General features: G+C 30.6%; 1 protein-coding gene across 3 annotated transcripts in view; it reads left to right on the top strand.

Moving 5' to 3' along the window:
* LOC142345867 (uncharacterized) overlaps positions 1 to 22,113 on the top strand; it is a 171,305-nt gene extending 149,192 nt beyond the window's left edge. For all 3 annotated transcript variants that reach the window (XM_075398296.1, XM_075398295.1, XM_075398297.1), the window contains one exon: positions 21,819 to 22,113. In XM_075398296.1, coding sequence (XP_075254411.1) covers positions 21,819 to 21,941 — 123 coding nt within the window. In that variant the 3' untranslated portion in view covers positions 21,942 to 22,113. The remainder of the gene's footprint in view (positions 1 to 21,818) is intronic.
* Positions 22,114 to 25,027: the final 2,914 nt, after the last annotated feature.

Genomic DNA, 25,027 nt, shown 5'->3' with positions numbered 1-25,027 from the left:
TTCTGCTAAAGTAAAAAAATAAGCGGTCTTCTAACCAATTAGGAAACAAAAAAATGTTTGTGCATTCTTTTTTGACGGTAGTTTTTTTCTGAGTCTCAACTAGGTAGTATGCCTCAATTTTTTATTCCGAGATATTTGTGGTTTTTCGAAAAAAATTTCAACCTAGTTTGATAATCAACGCTTCCGAAAAAGCACGCAATACTCGAATCACTTTTTTCACAATATCTTATTAGTCTCAAAAGACAATATAGATAATTTTATCTTCGTTGAGCTGACACTCAAGTGTTGCATGCTGTTCAAATTTTCTTCAGTTTGAACAACACTCCACACTTAAAGAATTTTATCGAATGAGATCTGATAAAATCCTATTACAAAGGTGAGTCATAGCGTTCAAAATGTGTATCTTACAAGATTCTATGAGAGTCTTATGAGATCTTACACGGTAAACATTTTTGACAGACACATTTTTTATTGTTTAGGATCTTTTAGGGCTGAATTTTCCTCGTTTAAGATGTGACAAAAGTGCACTTTTATAGTGTAAGATCTGATCAGATCTGATTTAAGAAATTTATCGGGTAAGACTTGATAATTAATCTTACAAAGTCTTTGTCAGGCGACGCATAATCTCTTAAGTACTTGAAAGACAATTTCGGGAGAAATTTGTGAGATCTTTCAAAACAATATAGCTCAGATCTCTTATGACATGTTATAATGTTTCCAATTTTGCCGTGTAAATCAGTCAAGCTCCTATTAAAGTAAACAAAAATAAGCGGTCTTCTAACCAATTAGGAAACAAAAAAATGTTTGTGCATTCTTTTTTGACGGTAGTTTTATTCTGAGTCTCAACTAGGTAGTATGCCTCAATTTTTTATTCCAAGATATTTTTGGTTTTTCGAAAAAAATTTCAACCTAGTATGATAATCAACGCTTCCGAAAAAGCACGCAATACTCGAATCACTTTTTTCACAATATCTTATTAGTCTCAAAAGACAATATAGATAATTTTATCTTTGTTGAGCTGACACTCAAGTGTTGCATGCTGTTCAAATTTTCTTCAGTTTGAACAACACTCCACACTTAAAGAATTTTATCGAATGAGATCTGATAAAATCCTATTACAAAGGTGAGTCATAGCGTTCAAAATGTGTATCTTACAAGATTCTATGAGAGTCTTATGAGATCTTACACGGTAAACATTTTTGACAGACACATTTTTTATTGTTTAGGATCTTCTAGGGCAGAATTTTCCCCGTTTAAGATGTGACAAAAGTGCACCTTTATAGTGTAAGATCTGATCAGATCTGATTTAAAAAATTTATCGGGTAAGACCTGATAATTAATCTTACAAAGTCTTTGTCAGGCGACGCATAATCTCTTAAGTACTTGAAAGACAATTTCGGGAGAAATTTGTGAGATCTTTCAAAAACAAATTAGCTCATATCTCTTTTGACATGTTATAATGTTTCCAATTTTGCCGTGTAAATCAGTCAAGCTCCTATTAAAGTAAAGAAAAATAAGCGGTCACTCTACCAATTAGGAAACAAATTAAAATGTTTGTGGATTCTTTTTTGACAGTAGTTTTATTCTGAGTCTCAACTAGGTAGTATGCCTAAATTTATTAGTCCAAAAATTTTTTTCAATTGAAAACATTTTCAGCCTATTTTGACAATCACCGCTTTCAAAAAAGCACCATATTATAAGTCTCGAAAGACAATATAGGATAATTTTATTTTAGTTGTGCTGACGCTCAAGTGTTGCATGCTGTTGATTTTTGGCTACTGCCTGAAAGTGACTCTGAGTTTTCTTCAATTTGAACAACACTAGACACTTACAGAATTTTATCGAATGAGATCTGATAATAATCCTATCACAAAGATGAGCCATAGCGTTCCGAATGTGTATCTTACAAGATTGTATAAGAATCTTATAGGCAATTAAACGCTAACCATTTTTGTGAGGCACAGTTTGTATCGTGTAAGATCTTGTAAGGCAGAACTTTCATCGTGTAAGGTGTGACAAAAGTAAACTTTTATCGTTTAAGATTTGATCACATCTGATTAAAAAATTCTTTTGTGTAAGACCTTATAAATTGTTTTGCGAAGTGTTAGTCAAGCGACGCATAATCTTATAAATACTTGTAAGACAATTTTCTGAGAAAATTTAGAGTTCTTACACAATAGAAAAACCTCAGATCTGATAAGAGATGTCATAATTATTCCATTTTTGCCGTATAATGTAGTCGAGTTCCTTTAAAAAAAATAAGCGGTCACCTAATTAATTATGAAACAACAAAAAAAATTTGTTGATTCTTTTTGAAAGGGAGTTTTATTCTGAGTCTCAACTAGGTAGAATGCCTCAATTTAGCAGTTCAAGACAATTTTGGGCCTTGCAAAAACAATTTCAGCCTCGTTTGATAATTACCGTTTCCGAAAAGGCACGTGATACTCGAATCAGCTTTTTCACAAAATCTTTTAAATCTCAAAAGACAAAATGATATAATTTTCTCTTTTTTGCGCTGACACTTAAGTGTTGCATGCTGTTTTTTTGGCTACTGTCTGAAAGCGACTTTGAGTTTTCTTCAATTTGAACAACACTAGACACTTAAAGAATTTTATCGGATGATATCTGAAATAAAATCCTCTTAAAAATATGAGTCATAGCTTTCCGAATGTGTATCTTACAAGATCGTATAAGAATCTTATAAGATCTTACACTGCAAACACTTTTGTCAGGCACAAATTTTATCGTGTAAGATCTTGTAAGGCAAAATTTTCATCGTATAAGGTGTGACAAAAGTGAACTTTTATCGTTTAACAACTGATCAGATTTGATTAAAAAATTCTATCGTGTAAGACCTTATAAATTGTCTTGCAAAGTGTTAGTCAGGCGACGCATAATCTTATAAATACTTGTAATACAATTTTCTGAGAAATTTTTGAGTTCTTACACAATAGAAAAACCTCAGATCTGATAAAATATGTTATAATGATTCCGATTTTGCCGTATAATGTAGTCAAGTTCCTTTTAAAGTAAAAAAAATAAGCGGTCACCTAATCAATTAGGAAACAAAAAAATATTTTTGTTGATTCTTTTTTAAAGGCAGCTTTATTCTGAGTCTCAACAAGGTAGAATGCCTCAATTTGGGAGTTCAAGATAATTTTAGTCCTTGGAGAAAAATTTTCAGCCTCGTTTGATAGTCACCGCTTCCGAAAAGGCACGTGATACTCAAATCACTTTTTTCTCAATATCGTATAAGTCTCAAAAGACAATATGAGTTAATTTTCTCGTTGTTGCGCTGACATTTAGGTGTTGCATGCTGTTGTTTTTTGGCTACTGCTTGAAAGCGACTCTGAATTCTTTCAGTTTGAACAACACTCCACACTTAAAGAAATTTATCGAATGAGATCTGATAAAAATCCTCTCACAAAGCTGAGCCATAGCGTTCCGAATGTGTATCTTACAAGATTGTATGAGAATCTTATGGGAACTTAAACGGTAAACATTTTTTTGAGGCACAATCTTTATCGTGTAAGATCTTGTAATGCAGAATTTTCATTGTGTAAGATCTGAGAAAAGTGAATTTTTATCGGTAAAGGTCTGTTCAGATCGGATTTTTAAAATTTAGCGTGTAAGACCTGATAAATTTTCTTACAAAGTCTTAGTCAGGCGATGCATAATCTTATAAGTGCTTGAAAAGACAGTTTGGTGAGAAATTTGTGAGATCTTAAACGACAGAGAAACTCAGATGTCTGGGGACAAATCAGTTCTATGATCAGTTAACTAATTTCTCGTTTATTAGTTCAGAAACCTGAAAAAACTGTTTCTTATTATAAAACATTTTTATTGCACATATTGGGCTCAGTTGAACAAAACAATTGCAAGTTGTGAGTAATAACTCAACGGGAGCTTCGATCCCAGAGTCCCAAATTGAAAACTCTGACAAAAGTCAAATGATTGGTACGCACATTATTTTGCCGACAGATAACATTATTTTGGCATCAGGTCAACGTGATTGTAATAAGAGTAGTAATAGTTAAGCAAGAGTGGGGGGGGGGGGGGCTAAAAAGAAGTACCTATGTATTAAGATTAGTTATAGCCCATTTTCCCTCAAATTCCAAGGATGTACCTCACAGCATGATACCCAAGGTGTTCACACAAAGGGGATTAGCTAGGTCATGTTTTAATATTAAATTAGATAGGATGACTCATTTACACTTATGTACAGCTTACGTGATTTTCAAAAATGTACCTCACAGTATGATACCCACGCTGTTCACACGAAGGGGATTAGCAAGATAGTGACTTCACAACAAATAAATAAGGTCATCGACCCCCTACCAAATTACGTTTTAATAATGTAATTTTCCAAAGATGTACATTACCGCATGATACCCAAGCTTTTCACACGAAGGGGATTAGCAGGATAATCCCTTAATATTAAATTAATAAGGTCTTTTACCCATTCCCATTTTGCACTTTAATAATGTAATTTTCCAAAAAAGCCGTACCTCACAGCATGACGCCCAAGTTGTTCACACAAAGGGGGATTTGCTAGGTAATGCTTTAATATTAAAATAGATAGGATGACTCATTTACACTTATGTACAGCTTTTTTTGATTTTCAAAAATGTACCTCACATTATGATACCCAGGCTGTTCACACGAAGAAGATTAGCAAGCTAGTGACTTCACAACAAATTAATAAGGTCATCGACCCCCTACCAAATTACATTTTAATAATGTAAATTTCCAAAGATGTACCTCACAGCATGATACCCAAGCTGTTGACACGAAGGGGCTTAGCTATGCGAGCAAGACAGGGAATAATCATATGCCAAACTAATCTTGACGTGACTTACAAAGATGTACCTCACAGCATGATACCCAAGCTGTTCACACGAAGGGGATTAGCAAGATAGTGACTTCACAACAAATTAATAAGTTCATCGACCCCTTACCAAATTACATTTTAATAATGTAAGTTTCCAAAGACGTACCTCACAGCATGATACCCAAGCTATTGACACGAAGGGGCTTAGCTATGCGAGCAAGACAGGGAATAATCATATGCCAAACTAATCTTGACGTGACTTACAAAGATGTACCTCACAGTATGATACCCAAGCTGTTCACATGAAGGGTATTAGCAAAATAGTGGCTTCACAACAAACTGACAGATTCATCGACCCCTACCAAAATACACTTTAATAACGTAATTTTCCAAAGACGTACCTCACAGCATGATACCCAAGCTGCTGACACGAAGGGGCTTAGCTATGCGAGCAAGATAGGGAATAATTATATGCCAAACTAATCTTGACGTGAGGTACAAAGACGTAACTCACAGCATGGCACCAAAGTTGATCACACGTAAGGGATTAGCAAGATAATCCTTTAATATAAAATTAGTGAGGTCATTTACCCATTCCCATATTGCAATTTACTAATGTCAATTGCCAAAGACGTACCTCACAGCATGATACCCAAGCTGTTCACACGAGGTGGATTAGTAAGATAATCCCTTTATATTAAACTAGAAAGGTAATTTAACCCTTCCCATATTGTACTTTACTAATGTCAATTTTCAAAGATGCACCTCACGCATGATACCCACGCTTTTCACATGAGGGGATTAGCAAGATAATATTTTTATATTAAATTAGGAAGGTCATTTACCCATTACCATATTGCACTTTAATAATGTAAATTTCCAAAGCCATGACTCACAGCATGACACCCAAGCTGTTTACAAGAAGGGGATTACCAAGATAGTTCAGTAACAAATTAGTTCCTTTACCCCTCAACAAATTGCACTCTAAAAATGTCAGACGCCAAAGACGTAACTCACAGCATGATTTCTAAGCTGTTCACACGAAGGAGATTAGCAGAAATACACCATTCTTAGCAGAAAATGCACAATTCTTATGTTAACAAAAATTTGTAGTTCCTGCCAAAAAGAACCCAGGTCTAGCAAAAACTGCCCAGTATTGCCAAACGAAAACACTCAAATCTTGCCAAAAATACCCATTTTTACCACAAAGTGGAGATATCTTGTCAAATAACAACCAAACTCTACACAATTTATTAGATTTTTCAAAAAATCTCCAAATAATAAACAAAATAACAAAATTTCATCAAATATTTATCCAAAAGATATCATAAATTAGCCGATCTTGCCATCATCTGTATTTATCAAATTTCTTCCCGACAATCCACTTTATTAGTGACCTTACAAACAACAACTTTAGACGTCATCTTTTGTGAAGACAAATCTTTTCCGCTGATTGATATAGGTTTTATAATCACAAACTTGTCACGAATTACTTACTATCGTCTAAAATTATTCATAAAATTTATCACTTTAATCATAGTAGTTCAACAATTACGTCCTACTATCTTCAAAATTACGGGAAATTAGGTGATCTCATCCATGTAGGTGGGTCACTGACCCCTTTGAGAAAAAGTGTAGTTCAACTACTTCGTATGATTGCCACAATTGCGGATATCCAGGCATTGTATGGGCTCATTGAACTCATGTGAACAAAGTATAATTCACAATATTTGCGATATGATTATTCATACTTTAACCAAGCATGCACAGTTCACGTGATATAAGTCTTACTCATAGTATCGTAATAATGACATCACTATTGCGTCATAATGATTTCTTTTTTATCATACTGTACAAACAAAAGTCCATTGTGCTTCTTTTTTCCTTCTCTTCAACAGCTCAACAATAGCTAGCTTTAATCTTATCTTGAGACAATGTCTTTCTCCTTCTGTTGCAAAACTAAGTTATCTTTTATAAACCCTTCGGTGAAGATCCACGTAAGTCATTTCTGTTATGAAATATGAAAACAAGCAAGAAAAAACAAACAAATGTCTTTTTTTTATCATCGTACTCATTCGCAAATAACCTATTAATTCTTCAGAGTGAAAGATTCAGCAATAGGGGTAATTTACCCTTAGTTTTTGTTTTTTTAGTATTTCAACCGTCTTCAATCAAAAAAGGCTGAAATAATGAACATCAAATCTGTGAAATTGAACAAAAATCTCAAAGCCCACATCTTCTTCCCCGATTTGAACGATGATGTTGCAATTATAAAGGGGAGAAAGACGTGCTACGGCTGGGTAGCTGATCCTCTATTCTCAATTCCGAGGCAGCTTCTGGTCTTCATTGTTGCTATCGAGAATTTGCCTGAAGTTTCTGTACCATACAAACAGACAACTGTAGACTTCTACAAAAACCACATCGAAAACACAAATTTGCAAGTTTCAGACAACATGGAACTGAGCAGATCAGTCTGTGAGAAATTCTGTGATTATGAGTTGTCCTATAGATCAATGTATGAAAATCAACTGGTATTTTTTGAGGAGGAGAGAGAACTTAAATTTCTCTGGTGTGTGTCTGACGAGTATGACAATTTGCAGGAGCAGAAACCTCATCGGGATTGTGACGACTGGGAAAATGGGTCATTGACAGAGAGTATTATTGCAAGTATTGAGGAAGAGAACGCACTTGACCTCAAGTTTGGCAGCAAAAATTGCAACAAGGCAGTCCCTTTTTCGTGTTTTACTACAGAAACTGGACAAGATACAATGAAAGAAGTAGAGGGAGCATCGACTGTTGAAAATACTTCACTCAAGTCTGCCAAAACCATCCTCAGAAAGGTAGTCAATGAGTGTGCAGATAACCAAGATCATATTTTTTCATGATGCAATTGAAGCAATATCTGAAAAAACTTCTCTCAAATGTGAGCAACCGACGTATTGTACACAAAAGACAATCAAGAGAAGGTCTCTTGCTGTCAATAAGCCTGAGAGAGAGGGAAGTAGAAAGCCAGAGAGAGGGATGAGAAGGAAGAAAAAATGTGTCCTCCATCGGGCAAATTGAGGAGACATACTGAGTTTTATGGTATCTAAACTAGCAATCTGATAAGTTATTCCTTTGGCTGATTTTTGTTCGTATTTCCTGTATAGTTTCATATCTGATACTAGTATTTTTTGTGATGACTGATTGGCTGATAAATTTTGAATTTAAAAAATTCTCGAAAAAAAAATTGTTTTTTAATATCTGTTTTTTCTCAAAAATGCGGGTTAATAGTCGTTGCTGAGACTGTAAAGTTGATTGGAAATAGTTGGGATGGAAATGATATGGTTATCAGATAATGGACCGTAGTCAACATACGACCACAAAATATCTGAAAGGTTCTCATGTGGATCAGTTTATTAACAACGGGTTTTTCAAGTCCCTGAATGAGCTGAAAGACCAGATTTTTGAAGTAAGAATGAGCCAGACACGTTTTGAAAATAAGGAACCAATAATTGTTGGGATCTTTATCCTCCTGTACACCAAAATTACAATGTTGCAAATTAAAAACATTTTCTTATACTCTTTCTGCGATCCAAACAAATATGAGTTGATTGAAATGGATACTGACAGTCTTCACTAGGCACGTAGTGAGGAAAAATTTGACGAATTCAGTTTTTTATTCTTTTTTTTCCATTTTTCAGTTTTGTAAGTTTTTTTCATGTAAAAATTTCAATTTAATGTTTTTTTATTCAAAACTTTTGTTTTACTAAAATAATTTTTTTTTCAAAATTGTCGTTTTTACATAAGGTTTTTATTCAAAAAATTAAATTTTGTTGTTTTTATATTTTTCTATTTTTACATTTTTCAGTTTTTGAGGTTTTTTTCATGTAAAATTTTCAATTTCAATTTTTTTTCAGTAAAAAAATGTTGTTTTTCTAAAATTAATTTTTTTCAAAAACGTCGTTTTTCAAGTAAGGTTTTTAACCAAAAAAGTAAATTTTGTTGTTTTTATAATTTTCTATTTTTATATTTTTCAGTTTTTGAGGTTTTTTCATGTAATATTTTTAGTTTCATTAGTTTTTCAATAAAAATTTTTGTTTTACTTAAATAATCTTTTTTTAAATATGCCGTTTTTTACATAAGGTTTTTAACCAAAAATGTATATTTTGTTGTTTTTGTATTTTTCTTTTTTTTCCATTTTTCAGGTTTGGAAGTTTTTTCATGTGAAATTTTCATTTCATTTTTAAAATTGTTGTTTTACCTAAAATCAATTTTTTAAATGTCTTTTGAATAAGGTTTCAACCAAAAATATACATTTTGTTGTTTTTTGTCTATTTTTTCCGTTTTTCAGTTTTTGAAGTTTTTTTCATGTAAAATTTTCAATTTAATCGTTTTTTTTAATTAAAAAATGTTGTTTTACTAATTTATTTTTTTTCAAAAATGTCGTGTTTTACATAAGGTTTTTAACCAAAAATTTAAATTTTTGTTTTACTTAAATAATCTTTTTTTAAATATGCCGTTTTTTACATAAGGTTTTTAACCAAAATTGTATATTTTGTTGTTTTTGTATTTTTCTATTTTTCCATTTTTCAGGTTTGGAAGTTTTTTCATGTGAAATTTTCATTTCATTTTTTAAAATTGTTGCTTTACCTAAAATAATTTTTTTAAAATGTCGTCTTTTACATAAGGTTTTAACCAAAAATATATATTTTGTTAGTTTTTTATTCTATTTTTTCCATTTTTCAGTTTTGTAAGTTTTTTTCATGTAAAATTTTTAATTTAATGCTTTTTTTATTCAAAAATTTGTTTTACTAATTTTTTTTTCAAAAATGTCGTTTTTACATAATGTTTTTAACCAAAAAAGTAAATTTTGCTGTTTTTATAATTTTCTATTTTTACTTTTTTCAGTTTTTGATGTTTTTCATGTAAAATTTTCAATTTCATTATTTTTTCACTAAAAAAAATGTTGTTTTGCTAAAATAATTTTTTTTTCAAAAACGTCGTTCACATAAGGTTTTTATCCAGAAAAGTAAATTTTGTTGTTTTTATAATTTTCTATTTTTACATTTTTTAGTTTTTGAGGTTTTTTCATAGTAAATTTTCAGTTTCATTATTTTTTCCTTTAAAATTTTTGTTTAACCTAAAATTTTTTTTTTCAAATATGCCGTTTTTTACATAAAATTTTTAACCAAAAATGTATATTTTGTTGTTTTGTATTTTTCTTTTTTCCATTTTTCAATTTTGGAAGTTTTTCCATGTAAAATTTTCATTTCATTTTTTAAAATTGTTGTTTTTGCCTAAAATAATTTTTTTAAAATGTCTTTTACATAAGGTTTTAACCAAAGATATATATTTTGTTGTTTTTTGTCTGTTTTTTCCGTTTTTCAGTTTTGTAAGTTTTTCTCATGTAAAATTTTCAATATAATTGTTTTTTTTTCTATTAAAAAATACTGTTTTACTAAATTTTTTTTTTCGAAAATGTCGTCTTTTACATAAGGTTTTTAACCAAAGATTTAATTTTTTTTTATTTTTCTATTTTACATTTTTCAGTTTTTGAAGTTTTTTTCATGTAAATTTTTCAATTTATTTTTTCATCAAAAAATGTTGTTTTACTAAAATAAGTTTTTTTTCAAAATGCCGTTTTTTACATAAGGTTTTTAACCAAAAATGTATAATTTTTTGTTTTTTATTTTTTTTCCATTTTTCAGTTTTGGAAGTTTTTTCATGAAAAATTTTCAATTTAATTGTTTTTTTTAATTAAAAAATGTTGTTTTACTAAAATAAATTTTTTTTCAAAAATTTTGTTTTTTACTTAAGGTTTTTAACCAAAAAAGTAAATTTTGTTGTTTTTATATTTTTCTATATTTACATTTTTCAGTTTTTGAGGTTTTTTTCATGTAAAATTTTCAGTTTCGTTATTTTTTCATTAATAAAATGCAGTTTTTTACATAAGCGATTGAAAATGAAAAAACTTCAAAAATTGAAAAATGGAAAAATAGAAAAATAAAAAACAACAAGATATACATTTTTGGTAAAACCCCTTATGTAAAATACGGCATTTTTCAAAAAAATTATTTTAGTAAAACAACATTTTTAATGAAAAAATAACAACAAAATTTACTTTTTTTGTTAAAAACCTTATGTGAAAAACGACATTTTTGAAAAAAAAATTTTAATAAAACAGTATTTTTTAATGAAAAAAAAAACGATTAAATTGAAAATTTTTCATGAAAAAACTTCCAAAACTGAAAAATGGAAAAATAGAAAAATAAAAAACAAAAAAATATACATTTTTGGTAAAACCCCTTATGTAAAATACGGCATTTTTCAAAAAAAATATTTTTGTAAAAACAAAATTTTTAATGAAAAAATAACAACAAAATTTACTTTTTTGTTAGAAACCTTATGTAAAAAACGACATTTTTGAAAAAAAAAAATTATTTTAATAAAACAACATTTTTTAATGAAAAAAAAAACGATTAAATTGAAAATTTTTATGAAAAATCTTCCAAAACTGAAAAATGGAAAAATAGAAAAATAAAAAACAACAAAATATACATTTTTGGTAAAACCCCTTATGTAAAATACGGCATTTTTCAAAAAAATTATTTTAGTAAAACAACATTTTTAATGAAAAAATAACAACAAAATTTACTTTTTTTGTTAAAAACCTTATGTGAAAAACGACATTTTTGAAAAAAAAATTTTAATAAAACAGTATTTTTTAATGAAAAAAAAAAACAATTAAATTGAAAATTTTTCATGAAAAAACTTCCAACACTGAAAAACGGAAAAAATAGACAAAAAACAACAAAATATATATTTTTGGTTAAAACCTTATGCAAAAGACATTTAAAAAAATGATTTTAGGTAAAACAACCATTTTAAAAAATGAAATGAAAGTTTCACATGAAAAAACTTCCAAAATTGAAAAATGGAAAAATAGAAAACTACAAAACATTAAAATATACATTTTTAGTTTAAAACCTCATGTAAAAAACGACATTTTTGAAAAAAAAAATTATTTTAATAAAACAATATTTTTTAATGAAAAAAAAACGATTAAATTAAAAATTTTTCATGAAAAAAACTTAAAAAACTGAAAAATGTAAAATAGAAAAATAAAAAAACAACGAAATTTACTTTTTTTGTTAAAAATTTTATGTAAAAAAAGACATATTTGAAAAAAAAAATTATTTTAATAAAACAATATTTTTTAATGAAAAAAAAACGATTAAATTGAAAATTTTTCATGAAAAAAACTTCAAAAACTGAAAAATGTAAAATAGAAAAATAAAAAAAAACAAAATTTACTTTTTTTGTTAAAAACCTTATGTAAAAAACGACATTTTTGAAAAAAAAATTATTTTAATAAAACAATATTTTTTAATGAAAAAAAAACGATTAATTTGAAAATTTTTCATGAAGAAAACTTCAAAAACTGAAAAATGTAAAATAGAAAAATGAAAAAAACAACAAAATATAAATTTTTGGTTAAAAACCTTATGTAAAACACGACATTTTTGAAAAAAGAAATAAATTATTAAAACAACATTTTTTAATTAAAAAAAAAACAATTAAATTGAAAATTTTTCATGAAAAAACTTCCAAAACTGAAAAACGGAAAAAATAGACAAAAAACAACAAAATACATATTTTTGGTTAAAACCTTATGCAAAAGACATTTAAAAAAATGATTTTAGGTAAAACAACAATTTTAAAAAATGAAATGAAAATTTCACATGAAAAAACTTCCAAACCTGAAAAATGGAAAAACAGAAAAATAAAAAAACATCAAAGTTTACTTTTTTTGTTAAAAACCTGATGAAAATTACATTTTTTAAAGAGTTTTTCCTTTAGTAGAACATTTTTTTTTTCAAAACAATAAAAAACTAATGGAAATGGTTTTCCACTTAAAAAAAGTTTTAAATTTTACTTTTTTGGTTAAAAACCTTACGTGAAAAACGACGTTTTTGAAAAAAATTTATTTTAGAAAAACAACATTTTTTTAATGAAAAAAATTTGAAATTGAAAATTTTACATGAAAAAAAACCTCAAAAACTGAAAAATGTAAAAATAGAAAAATATAAAAACAACAAAATTTAATTTTTTGAATAAAAACCTTATGTAAAAACGACAATTTTGAAAAAAAAAAATTTTAGTAAAACAAAATTTTTGAATAAGAAACATTAAATTGAAATTTTTACATGAAAAAAACTTACTTTTTCAAAATTCTTACTTCATCAAAATTTACTTTTTTTGTTAAAAATCTGATGAAAATTACATTTTTTAAAGAGATTTTACTTTAGTAGAACATTTTTTATTCAAAATAATAAAAAACTAATGGAAATGGTTTTCCAATTAAAAAAAGTTTTAAATTTTATACTTAATGATATGTATGTATCTATATCTAAAAATTCTTCACTGAAAATTCTTCTTTAGAAAAACCAGCTGTTCTCTTATCAAAGGTTCCATGATTATTGCATAGTATTTGTGGTAAACAATAGTTGCTTCGAAATTATCACTGCAATCGCCTTGCATCATCCAGTACCACAATGGATGCATTTGTGGTCAACTGAATTCGTCAAATTTGTCCTCACTACGTGCCTAGTGAAGACTGTCAGTATCCATTTCAATCAACTCATATTTGTTTGGATCGCAGAAAGGGTATAAGAAAATGTTTTTAAGTTGCAACATTGTAATTTTGTTGTACAGGAGGATAAAGATCCCAACGATTATTGGTTCCTTATGTTCAATACGTGTCTTGCTCATTTCTACCTCAAAAATCTGGTCTTTCAGCTCATTCAAGGACTTGAAAAACCTGTTGTTAATAAACTGGTCCACATGAGAACCTTTCAGATATTTTGTGGTCGTATGTTGACTACGGTCCATTATCTGAAAACCAGATCATTTCCATCCCAACTATTTCCAATCAACTTTACAGTCTCTGCAACGACTATTAACCCGCATTTTTGAGAAAAAACAGATATTACAAAACAAGTTTTTTCGAGAAATATTTAAATTCAAAATTGAACTTTTGATAAAAAATTGTTTTCGAAAATGCATTTTAAAAACTCTATTATATTAAATATTTGTATCAAAGTAATAATTCAAAAGCATACATGAGCTTCAGCTTTTCTGAGTTTAAAAACAGAATATTTCAAATTTATCAGCCAATCAGTCATCACAAAAAATACTAGTATCAGATATGAAACTATACAGGAAATACGAACAAAAATCAGCCAAAGGAATAACTTCTCAGATTGCTAGTTTAGATACCATAAAACTCAGTATGTCTCCTCACTTTGCCCGATGGAGGACACATTTTTTCTTCCTTCTCATCCCTCTCTCTGGCTTTCTACATCCCTCTCTCTCAGGCTTATTGACAGCAAGAGCCCTTCTCTTGATTGTCTTTTGTGTACAATACGTCGGTTGCTCACATTTGAGAGAAGTTTTTCAGATATTGCTTCAAATGCATCATGAGAAAAAGTATGATCTTGGTTATCTGCACATTCATCGACTAGCTTACTGAGGATGGTTTTGGCAGACTTGAGTGAAGTATTTTCAACGGTCGATGCTCCCTCTACTTCTTTCATTGCTTTCATTGTATCTTGTCCGGTTTCTGTAGTAAAACACGAAAAAGGGACTGACTTGTTGCAATTTTTGCTGCCAAACTTGAGGTCAAGTGCGTTCTCTTCCTCTATACTTGCAATAATACTCTCTGTCAATGACCCATTTTCCCAGTCGTCACAATCCCGATGAGGTTTCTGCTCCTGCAAATTGTCATACTCGTCAGACACACACCAGAGAAATTTAAGTTCTCTCTCCTCCTCAAAAAATCCCAGTTGATTTTCATACATTGGTCTATAGGACAACTCATAATCACAGAATTTCTCACAGACTGATCTGCTCAGTTCCATGTTGTCTGAAACTCGCAAATTTGTGTTTTCGATGTGGTTTTTGTAGAAGTCTACAGTTGTCTGTTTGTATGGTACAGAAACTTCAGGCAAATTCTCGATAGTAACAATGAAGACCAGAAGCTGCCTCGGAATTGAGAATAGAGGATCAGCTACCCAGCCGTAGCACGTCTTTCTCCCCTTTATAATTGCAACATCATCATTCAAATCGGGGAAGAAGATGTGGGCTTTGAGATTTTCGTTCAATTTCACAGATTTGATGTTCATTATTTCAGCATTTTTTGATTGAAGACGGTTGAAATACTAAAAAACTAAAACTAGGAGTAAATCACCCCTATTGCTGAATCTTTCACTCTGAAGAATTAATAGGTTATTTGCGAATGAGTACGATGATAAAAAAAAGACATTTGTTTGTTTTTTCTTGCTTGTTTTCATATTTCATAACAGAAAGGACTTACGTGGATCTTCACCGAAGGGTTTATAAAAGATAACTTAGTTTTGCAACAGAAGGAGAAAGAAATTGTCTCAAGATAAGATTAAAGCTAGCTATTGTTGAGCTGTTGAAGAGAAGGACAAAATAAGCACAATGAATTGGACTTTTGTTTGTACAGTATGATAAAAAATGAAATCATTATGACGCAGTAATGACTTCATTATTACGATACTATGAGTAAGACTTATATCACGTGAACTGTGCATGAATAAAACAACAAATTTTACTTTTTTTTGTTAAAAACCTTATGTAAAAAACGACATTTTTGAAAAAAAAATTATTTTAATAAAACAATATATTTTAATGAAAAAAACGATTAATTTGAAAATTTTTCATGAAAAAAACTTCAAAAACTGAATAATGTAAAATAGAAAAATAAAAAAACAACAAAATTTAAATTTTTGGTTAAAAACCTTATGTAAAACACGACATTTTTGAAAAAAAATAAATTAGTAAAACAACATTTTTTAATTAAAAAAAACAATTAAATTGAAAATTTTTCATGAAAAAACTTCCAAAACTGAAAAACGGAAAAAATAGACAAAAAACAACAAAATATATATTTTTGGTTAAAACCTTATGCAAAAGACATTTAAAAAAATGATTTTAGGTAAAACAACAATTTTAAAAAATGAAATGAAAATTTCACATGAAAAAACTTCCAAACCTGAAAAATGGAAAAATAGAAAAATACAAAAACAACAAAATATACATTTTTGGTTAAAAACCTTATGTAAAAAACGGCATATATAAAAAAAGATTATTTAAGTAAAACAAAAATTTTTAATAAAAAACTAATGAAACTAAAAATATTACATGAAAAAAACTTCAAAAACTGAAAAATATAAAAATAGAAAATTAAAAAAACAACAAAATTTACTTTTTTGGTTAAAAACCTTACGTGAAAAACGACGTTTTTGAAAAAAATTAACATTTTCTTAAAGAAAAAAAATTGAAATTGAAAATTTTACATGGAAAAAAAACCTCAAAAACTGAAAAATGTAAAAATAGAAAAATATAAAAACAAAAATTAATTTTCTGAATAAAAACCTTATGTAAAAACGACAATTTTGAAAAAAAAATATTTTAGTAAAATAAAATTTTTGAATAAAAAACATTAAATTGAAATTTGTACATGAAAACAACTTACAAAACTGAAAAATGGAAAAAATAGAATAAAAAACCAACAAAATATATATTTTTGGTTAAAACCTTATGTAAAAGGCGACATTTAAAAAAAATATTTTAGGTAAAACAACAATTTTAAAAAATGAAATGAAAATTTTACATGAAAAAAACTTCAAAAACTGAAAAATGTAAAAATAGAAAAATAAAAAAACATCAAAATTTACTTTTTTTGTTAAAAACCTGATGAAAATTACATTTTAAAAGAGATTTTCTTTTAGTAGAACATTTTTTGTTCAAAACAATAAAAAACTAATGGAAATGGTTTTCCACTTAAAAAAAGTTTTAAATTTTATACTTAATGATATGTATGTATCTATATCTAAATATTCTTCCCTGAAAATTCTTCTTTAGAAAAACCAGCTGTTCTCTTATCAAAGGTTCCATGATTATTGCATAGTATTTGTGGTAAACAATTGTTGCTAGAGTCTGCTTCGAAATTATCACTGCAATCGCTTTGCATCATCCAGTACCACAATGGATGCATTTTTGGTCAACTGAATTCGTCAAATTTGTCCTCACTACGTGCCTAGTGAAGACTGTCAGTATCCATTTCAATCAACTCATATTTGTTTGGATCGCAGAAAGAGTATAAGTAAATGTTTTTAAGTTGCAACATTGTAATTTTGGTGTACAGGAGGATAAAGATCCCAAAGATTATTGGTTCCTTATGTTCAATACGTGTCTTGCTCATTTCCACCTCAAAAATCTGGTCTTTCAGCTCAATCAGGGACTTGAAAAACCTGTTGTTAATAAACTGGTCCACATGAGAACCTTTCAGATATTTTGTGGTCGTATGTTGACTACGGTCCATTATCTGATAACCAGATCATTTCCATCCCAACTATTTCCAATCAACTTTACCGTCTCTGCAACGACTATTAACCCGCATTTTTGAGAAAAAACAGATATTACAAAACATTTGAACTTTTGATAAAAAATTGTTTTCGAAAATGCATTTTAAAAACTCTATTATATTAAATATTTGTATCAAAGGAATAATTCAAAAGCATACATGAGCTTCAGCTTTTCTGAGTTTAACAACAGAATATTTCAAATTTATCAGCCAATCAGTCATCACAAAAAATACTAGTATCAGATATGAAACTATACAGGGAATACAAAAAAAAATCAGCCAAAGGAATAACTTCTCAGATTGCTAGTTTAGATATCAATTTGCCCGATGGAGGACACATTTTTTCTTCCTTCTCATCCCTCTCTCTGGCTTTCTACTTCCCTCTCTCTCAGGCTTATTGACAGCAAGAGCCCTTCTCTTGATTGTCTTTTGTGTACAATACGTCGGTTGCTCACATTTGAGAGAAGTTTTTTCAGATATTGCTTCAATTGCATCATGAAAAAATATGATCTTGGTTATCTGCACACTCATCGACTACCTTTCTGAGGATGGTTTTGTCAGACTTGAGTGAAGTATTTTCAACAGTCGATGCTCCCTCTACTTCTTTCATTGTATCTTGTCCAGTTTCTGTTATAAAACACGAAAAAGGGACTGCCTTGTTGCAATTTTTGCTGCCAAACTTGAGGTCAAGTGCGTTCTCTTCCTCAATACTTGCAATAATACTCTCTGTCAATGACCATTTTCCCAGTGGTCACAATCCCGATGAGGTTTCTGCTCCAGCAAATTGTCATACTCGTCAAACACACACCAGAGAAATTTAAGTTCTCTCTCCTCCTCAAAAAATCCCAGTTGATTTTCATACATTGGTCTATAGGACAACTCATAATCACAGAATTGCTCACGGACTAATCTGCTCAGTTCCATGTTGTCTGACACTTGCAATTTTGTGTTTTCGATGTGGTTTTTGTAGAAGTCTACAGTTGTCTGTTTGTCTGGTACAGAGACTTCAGGCAAATTCTCGATAGCAACAATGAAGACCAGAAGCTGCCTCGGAATTGAGAATGAAGGATCAGCTACCCAGCCGTAGCACGTTTTTCTCTCTTTTATAATTGCAACGTCATTATTGAAATTGGGAAAGAAGATGTGGGCTTTGAGATTTTTGTTCAATTTCACAGATTTGATGTTCATTATTTCAGCCTTTTTTGATTGAAGACGGTTGAAATACCAAAAAAAAACTAATTCTAGGGTTAACTTACCCCTATTGCTGAATCTTTCTCTCTGAAGAATTAATAGGCTATTTGCGAATGAGTACGATGATAAAATAGCCATTTGTTTGTTTTTTCTTGCTTGTTTTCATATTTCATAACAGAAATGACTTACGTGGATCTTCACCGAAGGGTTTATAAATGATAACTTAGTTTTGCAACCGAAGGAGAAAGAAATTGTCTCAAGACAAGATAAAAGCTAGCTATTGTTGAGCTGTTGAAGAGAAGGAAAAAAGAAGCACAATGGACTTTTGTTTGTACAGTATGATAAAAAAGAAATCATTATGACGCAATAGTGACGTAATTATTACGATAGTATGAGTAAGACTTATATCACGTAAGCTGTGCATGTTTGAATAAAGTATGAATAATCATATCGCAATTAGTGTGGATTCTACTTTGTTCACATGAGTTCAATGAGCCCATACAATGCCTGGATATCCGCAATTTTGGCAATCATACGAAGTAGTTGAACTACACTTTTTCTCAAAGAGGTCAGTGACCCACCTACATGGATGAGATCACCTAACTGACCGTAATTTTGAAGATAGTAGGACGTAATTGTTGAACTACTATGATTAAAGTGATAATTTTTTTGAATAATTTTAGACGATAGTAAATAATTCGTGACAAGTTTGTGCTCATAAAACCTATATCAATCAGCGGAGAAGATTCATCTTCACAAAAGATGATGTCTAAAGTTGTTGTTTGTAAGGTCACTAATTAATTGGATTGGCGGGAAGAAATTTGATAAATACAGATGATGGCAAGATCGGCTAATTTATGATATGTTTTGGATAAATATTTAATGAAATTTTGTTATTTTTGTTTACTATTTGGGTATTTTTTGACAACTCTAATAAATTGTGTAGAGTTTGGTTGTTCTTTGACAAGATATCTCGACTTTGTGGTAAAAAATGGGTATTTTTGCCAAGAGTTGAGTGTTTTCGTTTGGCAATTACTGGGCAGTTTTTGCTAGACCTGGTTTCTTTTTGGCAGGAACTACGAATTTTTGTTTACATAAGAATTGTGCATTTTCTGCTAAGAATGGTGTATTTCTGCTAATCTCCTTCGTGTGAACAGCTTAGAAATCATGCTGTGAGTTACGTCTTTGGCGTCTGACATTTTTAGAGTGCAATTTGTTGAGGGGTAAAGGAACTAATTTGTTACTGAACTATCTTGGTAATCCCCTTCGTGTGAACAACTTGGGTGTCATGCTTTGAGGTACGGCTTTGGAAATTTACAATATCAAAATGCAATATGGGAATGGGTAAATGACCTTACTAATTTAATATAAAAGGATTATCTTGCTAATCCCCTCGTGTGAACAGCGGGGGTATCATGCTGTGATGTACATCTTTGGAAATTTACATTATTAAAATGTAATTTAGTAGGGGGTCGTTGACTTTATTTATTTGTTGTGAAGTCACTATCTTGCTAATCCCTTTCGTGTGAACAGCTTGGGTATCATACTGTGAGGTACATTTTTGAAAACCACGTAAGCTGTACGTAAGTGTAAATGAGTCATCCTATCTAATTTAATATTAAAACATGACCTAGCTAATCCCCTTCGTGTGAACAGCTTGGGTATCATACTGTGAGGTACATTTTCGAAAATCACGTAAGCTGTACATAAGTGTAAAAAAGTAATCCTATCTAATTTAATATTAAAACATGACATAGCTAATCCCCTTCGTGTGAACAGCTTGGGCGTCATGCTGTGAGGTACGGCTTTTTTGGAAAATTACATTTTTAAAGTGCAATATGGGAATGGGTAATTGACCTTACTAATTTAATATAAAGGGATTACCTTGCTCATCCCCTCGTGTGAAAAGCGTTGGTATCATGCTGTGAGGTGCATCTTTGAAAATTGACATTAGTAAAGTGTAATATGGGAAGGGCTAAATTACTTTACTAATTTAATATTAAGGGATTATCTTACTAATCCTTCTCTTGTGAACAGCTTGGGTTTCATGCTGTGAGTTACGTCCTTGGCAATTGACATTGGTAAAGTGCAATATGGGAATGGGTAAATGACCTCACTAATTTGATATTAAAGATTATCTTGCTAATCCCCTTCGAGTGATCAGCTTGGGTGTCATGCTGTGAGTTACGTCTTTGTACCTCACGTCAAGATTAGCTTGGCATATAATTATTCCCTATCTTGCTGGCATAGCTAAGCTCCTTCGTGTCAGCAGCCTGGGTATCATGCTGTGAGGTACATCTTTGGAAGTTAACTTTATTAAAATGTAATTTGGTAGGGGGTCGATGACCTTATTAATTTGTTGTGAACTCACTATCTTGATAATCTTGTTCGCGTGAACAGCTTCGGTATCATACTGTGAGGTACATTATTGAGAATCACGTAAGCTGTACATAAGTGTAAATCAGTCATCCTATCTAATTTAATATTAAAACATTACCTGGCTAATCCCCCTTTGTGTGAACAGCTCGAGTGTCATGCTGTTAGGTACGGCTTTTTTGGAAAATTACACTATTAAAGTGCAATATGGGAATGGGTAAATGACCTTACTAATTTAATATTAAGGGTTTATCCTGCTAATCCCCTTCAGGTGAACAGCTTGGGTATCATGCTGAGATGTACATCTTTGGAAATTTACATTATTAAAATATAATTTGGTAGGGGGTCGATGACCTTATTTATTTGTTGTGAAGTCACTATCTTGCTAATCCCCTTCGTGTGAACAGCTTGGGTATCATACTGTGAGGTACATTTTTGAAAATCACGTAAGCTGTACATAAGTGTAAATGAGTCATCCTATCTAATTTAATATTAAAACATGACCTAGCTAATCTCCTTCGTGTGAACAGCTTGGGTATCATGCTGTGAGGTACATCCTTGGAATTTGAGGGAAAATGGGCTATACCTAATCTTAATACATAGGTACTTCCTTTTAACCCCCCCCCCCCCCCACTCTTGCTTAACTATTACTACTAATAAGTTGTGAAGCAGTGGAAAAGCAAGCATAGAGTACGGCCACCAACATATTTGGTTTGTCAAAAGTTGAATTTATTAAGCTCAACAACTAGCGGCAAATTTCAATAATTCTTTTTATTGATGGGCCTTGTGTAATGGGTCTTGTTATGTTTGGGATATGAGATAACAATTAGAAGTTAAATTGGAGTCAAGGTTTGATTGAATATGCAATTATGTTGTTTTTAATTTTTTAATTATCAATTTATTTCAGCTGTGGACGCTTGATTGCGAAATAACAACATTACAAGTCAAGTTTCGACGGTTAATATTGATATAATTGCTGTATTTTAGGAAGGTGTTGCAGATTACAGTTATGCAGAGCAGATCATAGTCAGAAATGAAGCTCCCTCGCAGTTACTGGAACTCATGTCCCAATTCCAACAACAATTCAAGGCCTCCCAAAACCCCAAATAAAATTGACGACCATGAAGGAGAGCATATGAATAATATGAACACTATCTACTCTGTTACAAACTCAGATTACTTGCCATTCGTTGTTTTCTTTTCAATTATCAGGTCTCTGTTTGCTTTTTAAAAATTTGGTTCCGTTGATAGCAATAACTTGAGAAAATTTTTATTGTTCTAATATGCTATTTTTCAAAATGGGAGACCATGACAGGCCGAATTTTTTTCTTCTGTGAAATTTTCAAATATTGTTTCTGCTTCATAGAGAAAAAAGAAGAAACATCATTTTACTGATCTTAGAGGCTACTTCTATTAAATTTTAATTAATCCCGAGGGTTTAATGGTTCTGTCTTTTACTACGACAGCAATCGTGGGATTCGACCACATTGTGGGATGGGCTTTTGCACCCATAAAATACAGTCCCACTGCTATGAACTGCCCCACCTGTCATTCAGGGCACCTTCTATGTTAGTCAGTTTATGTTTTAAGATCAAGTTGGATGTTTTGAAACAGAATGATGAAATTTAACAGTTTAGAAAATAGGAAAAGAAACTGAAAGTGGATAAAAGTAGTTTTGACTTGAGAAAGGGGTGGAGTTTACACATTTGAAGCAATGTCATAAAAGTACTATTATTATTATAATAATTATTATCAATAGCCGCCTCAGCTCCTCAGCCGCCTGTTATAGCGCTCCTATTTTTTTTTTACAATTCAACGAATTTTAATTGTATTGGGGCGCTGTCTTTTTTTAAGATCTGTTCACACATTTTCATGATTTTTGAAGAAAAATTGGAGTAGTGATTTTGGTCACGCCGAAACAGGAAATGGAGCGAAAAAGCAAGTGGTTTGATTTTTTTGTGAAATTTTTTGCTCTAATTTAAAGTACAAAGAGAAAACGGTGTTTGAACAAAAACTCGCATTTTCGCTAGTGCTTTTTTGTTCCCATGCGGCATTTTGACATTGATTTTTCTGTTTTAAAAAAATTTTTTTGATCTGATTTTTTTAGAGTTGGTTTTCCCAATTCAGTCATAGTCCGTTTAAGGTCTAGTTTTTTGTTTAGTCAAGGAAATATCTTTGAATTGTATGTCGGGACTTGTCCTGCTATGTTTTTTACTTCGTCGAATAAAAATTTTTCGCTTTACTTTAGTTCACAGCTTGTTCAATATTTTGCGTGAAGTCTTTTCTCTAGGCTAGTTTTTCTCTTCCCTCAATCTGCAAAAAATGTTTTGAGACAGCAGTTGGTCAGGTAAGCAATTAGAAATGAACCTACTGATCATAAAAAACGAAATCAGAAATAGAAACGGTATAGACCCATAAAGCTTAATTTTAGTTCCCCGTTACTGGAATTTTGTTCTTAGTTACCATCTCTATTGCCTATCGGTATTTATACTAGACTATGTGGGATCTCACTACGAAATGGGAGTACGTTCAGCTACAAAATGGCATCAAAATAATTCGCACTTTAAAATTGTTTGCAAAATTTTTTTTCACTAGTTTATCTTCTTTCAATCCCAGTCTTGGTTAAGGGAATCAACGGCAGCTATTTTCCGGCAATCTGCCGGGTATGTTTAGTTTTTGCTACTAAAATTATTAATAGTCAACTGAGCTTCTCAGCCGGCTATTATTGCGCTCCTATAAATTTTACAATTCAACGAAATTAGTTTGTATTTGGATTCAACGAATTTGAATTTGCGCTGTCTTTTTTTTAAGATCTGTTCACACATTTTCATAATTTTTGAAGTCAAATTGGAGTAGTGATTCTGGTCGTAATGAAACAAGAAAATAAGCAAAAAGCAAGTGGTTTGGCAGCGTGAAATTTTGTTGCTCTACTTTATATGTGTTGTGAAAAAATGATGGTTGAGCAAAAATTTGCTTTCTGGCCTGTGTTGTTTGTTTACATTCGTTTTCTTAGCAATGATTTTTTCTGGTTTCTTTTGGAACTCATTATCGAAGTTTCTTTTTAAATGGTTTTCCCCAATCAATTCTTAGTCCACTTTGGTATGGTTTTTTGTTTAGTCAAAGAATGTTCTTTGACTTGTTTCAGGACTTGTTCCTGCTATGTTTTTTTACTCCGTCGAATAAGAAATTGATTCGCCTTAGGTTAGTTCACAGCTTGTTCAGCTTTTTGCATGAATTTTCTCCCGGCTCATTTCGTTTTTGTTGAAATGATTTTAAACAACAGTTGCTCATCAAAAAATCTAAAGGGAACAGACTAGTACCAAAAACGAGATCAATATAGAAACCCGATAAAACCAGAAATCCCAGTTTAAAATTCGCGCTACTTGATATTTGTTCTCATGTTAAAAACTTCTCTTGTTAAACGACTCTAATAGATTGCGGCCTAGATGCTAGCACCTGCATCCTCTCGTTAGGAAACAGGAGCAGGAGTATGCAGAAATACGAAATAGTTTATAATAGTTTGCACCTGAACTTGATTTTGTGCAGCAGTCAATTGTTATCGATGTTTTTCTGTTCCTTCAATTCCAATAAGTGTTATCGGAATCAGTGGTGGCTGCTTGTTTCCGAAAATCTGCCGGGTATTGTTTAATGTGACTCGCCTCTTCCCTGACAAAAATTTCAGGAAACGGAGCGAAAAAGCGAGTGGTTTCGCGGCGTAAATTTTTTTCGCTCTAATTTTAATCTAGAGTGAGAAAACGGTGATTGAACAAAAATTGGCTTTCTCGCTACTGGAGTTTTGTTCATATGCGGCAATTTGACTTTGATTTTTATTGTTTTTCCAATTTTTTGGATCTAATTTTTTTCTAAATGGTTTTCGCAATCCATTCATAGTTCATTCTAGGCTTAGTTTTTTGTTTGCACCAAATTTTCATTTCTCTTTAGTGGTTTTTTGCTCACATGCAGATTTTTGACATTGATTTTCATTCTTTTTATTATTTTCATCTGATTTTTTTTAAAAATGGTTTTCCCAATTCATTCATTCTCCGTTCTAGGTCTAGTTTTTTGTTTTGTTTATTGTGCGTCAAGAGTTGTCCTGCTATTTTTTTTACTTCGTCGAATAATAATATTTCGCTTTTACCTTAGCTCACAAATTGTTCAAGATTTTGCGTAAATTCTTTCGGATTTATGCTGGTTAG

This window comes from Convolutriloba macropyga, chromosome 9 (assembly GCF_964194025.1).
Source record: "Convolutriloba macropyga chromosome 9, txConMacr16.3, whole genome shotgun sequence".
Taxonomy (NCBI): domain Eukaryota; kingdom Metazoa; phylum Xenacoelomorpha; order Acoela; family Convolutidae; genus Convolutriloba; species Convolutriloba macropyga.
This window is presented reverse-complemented; position numbering and strand designations above follow the sequence as displayed.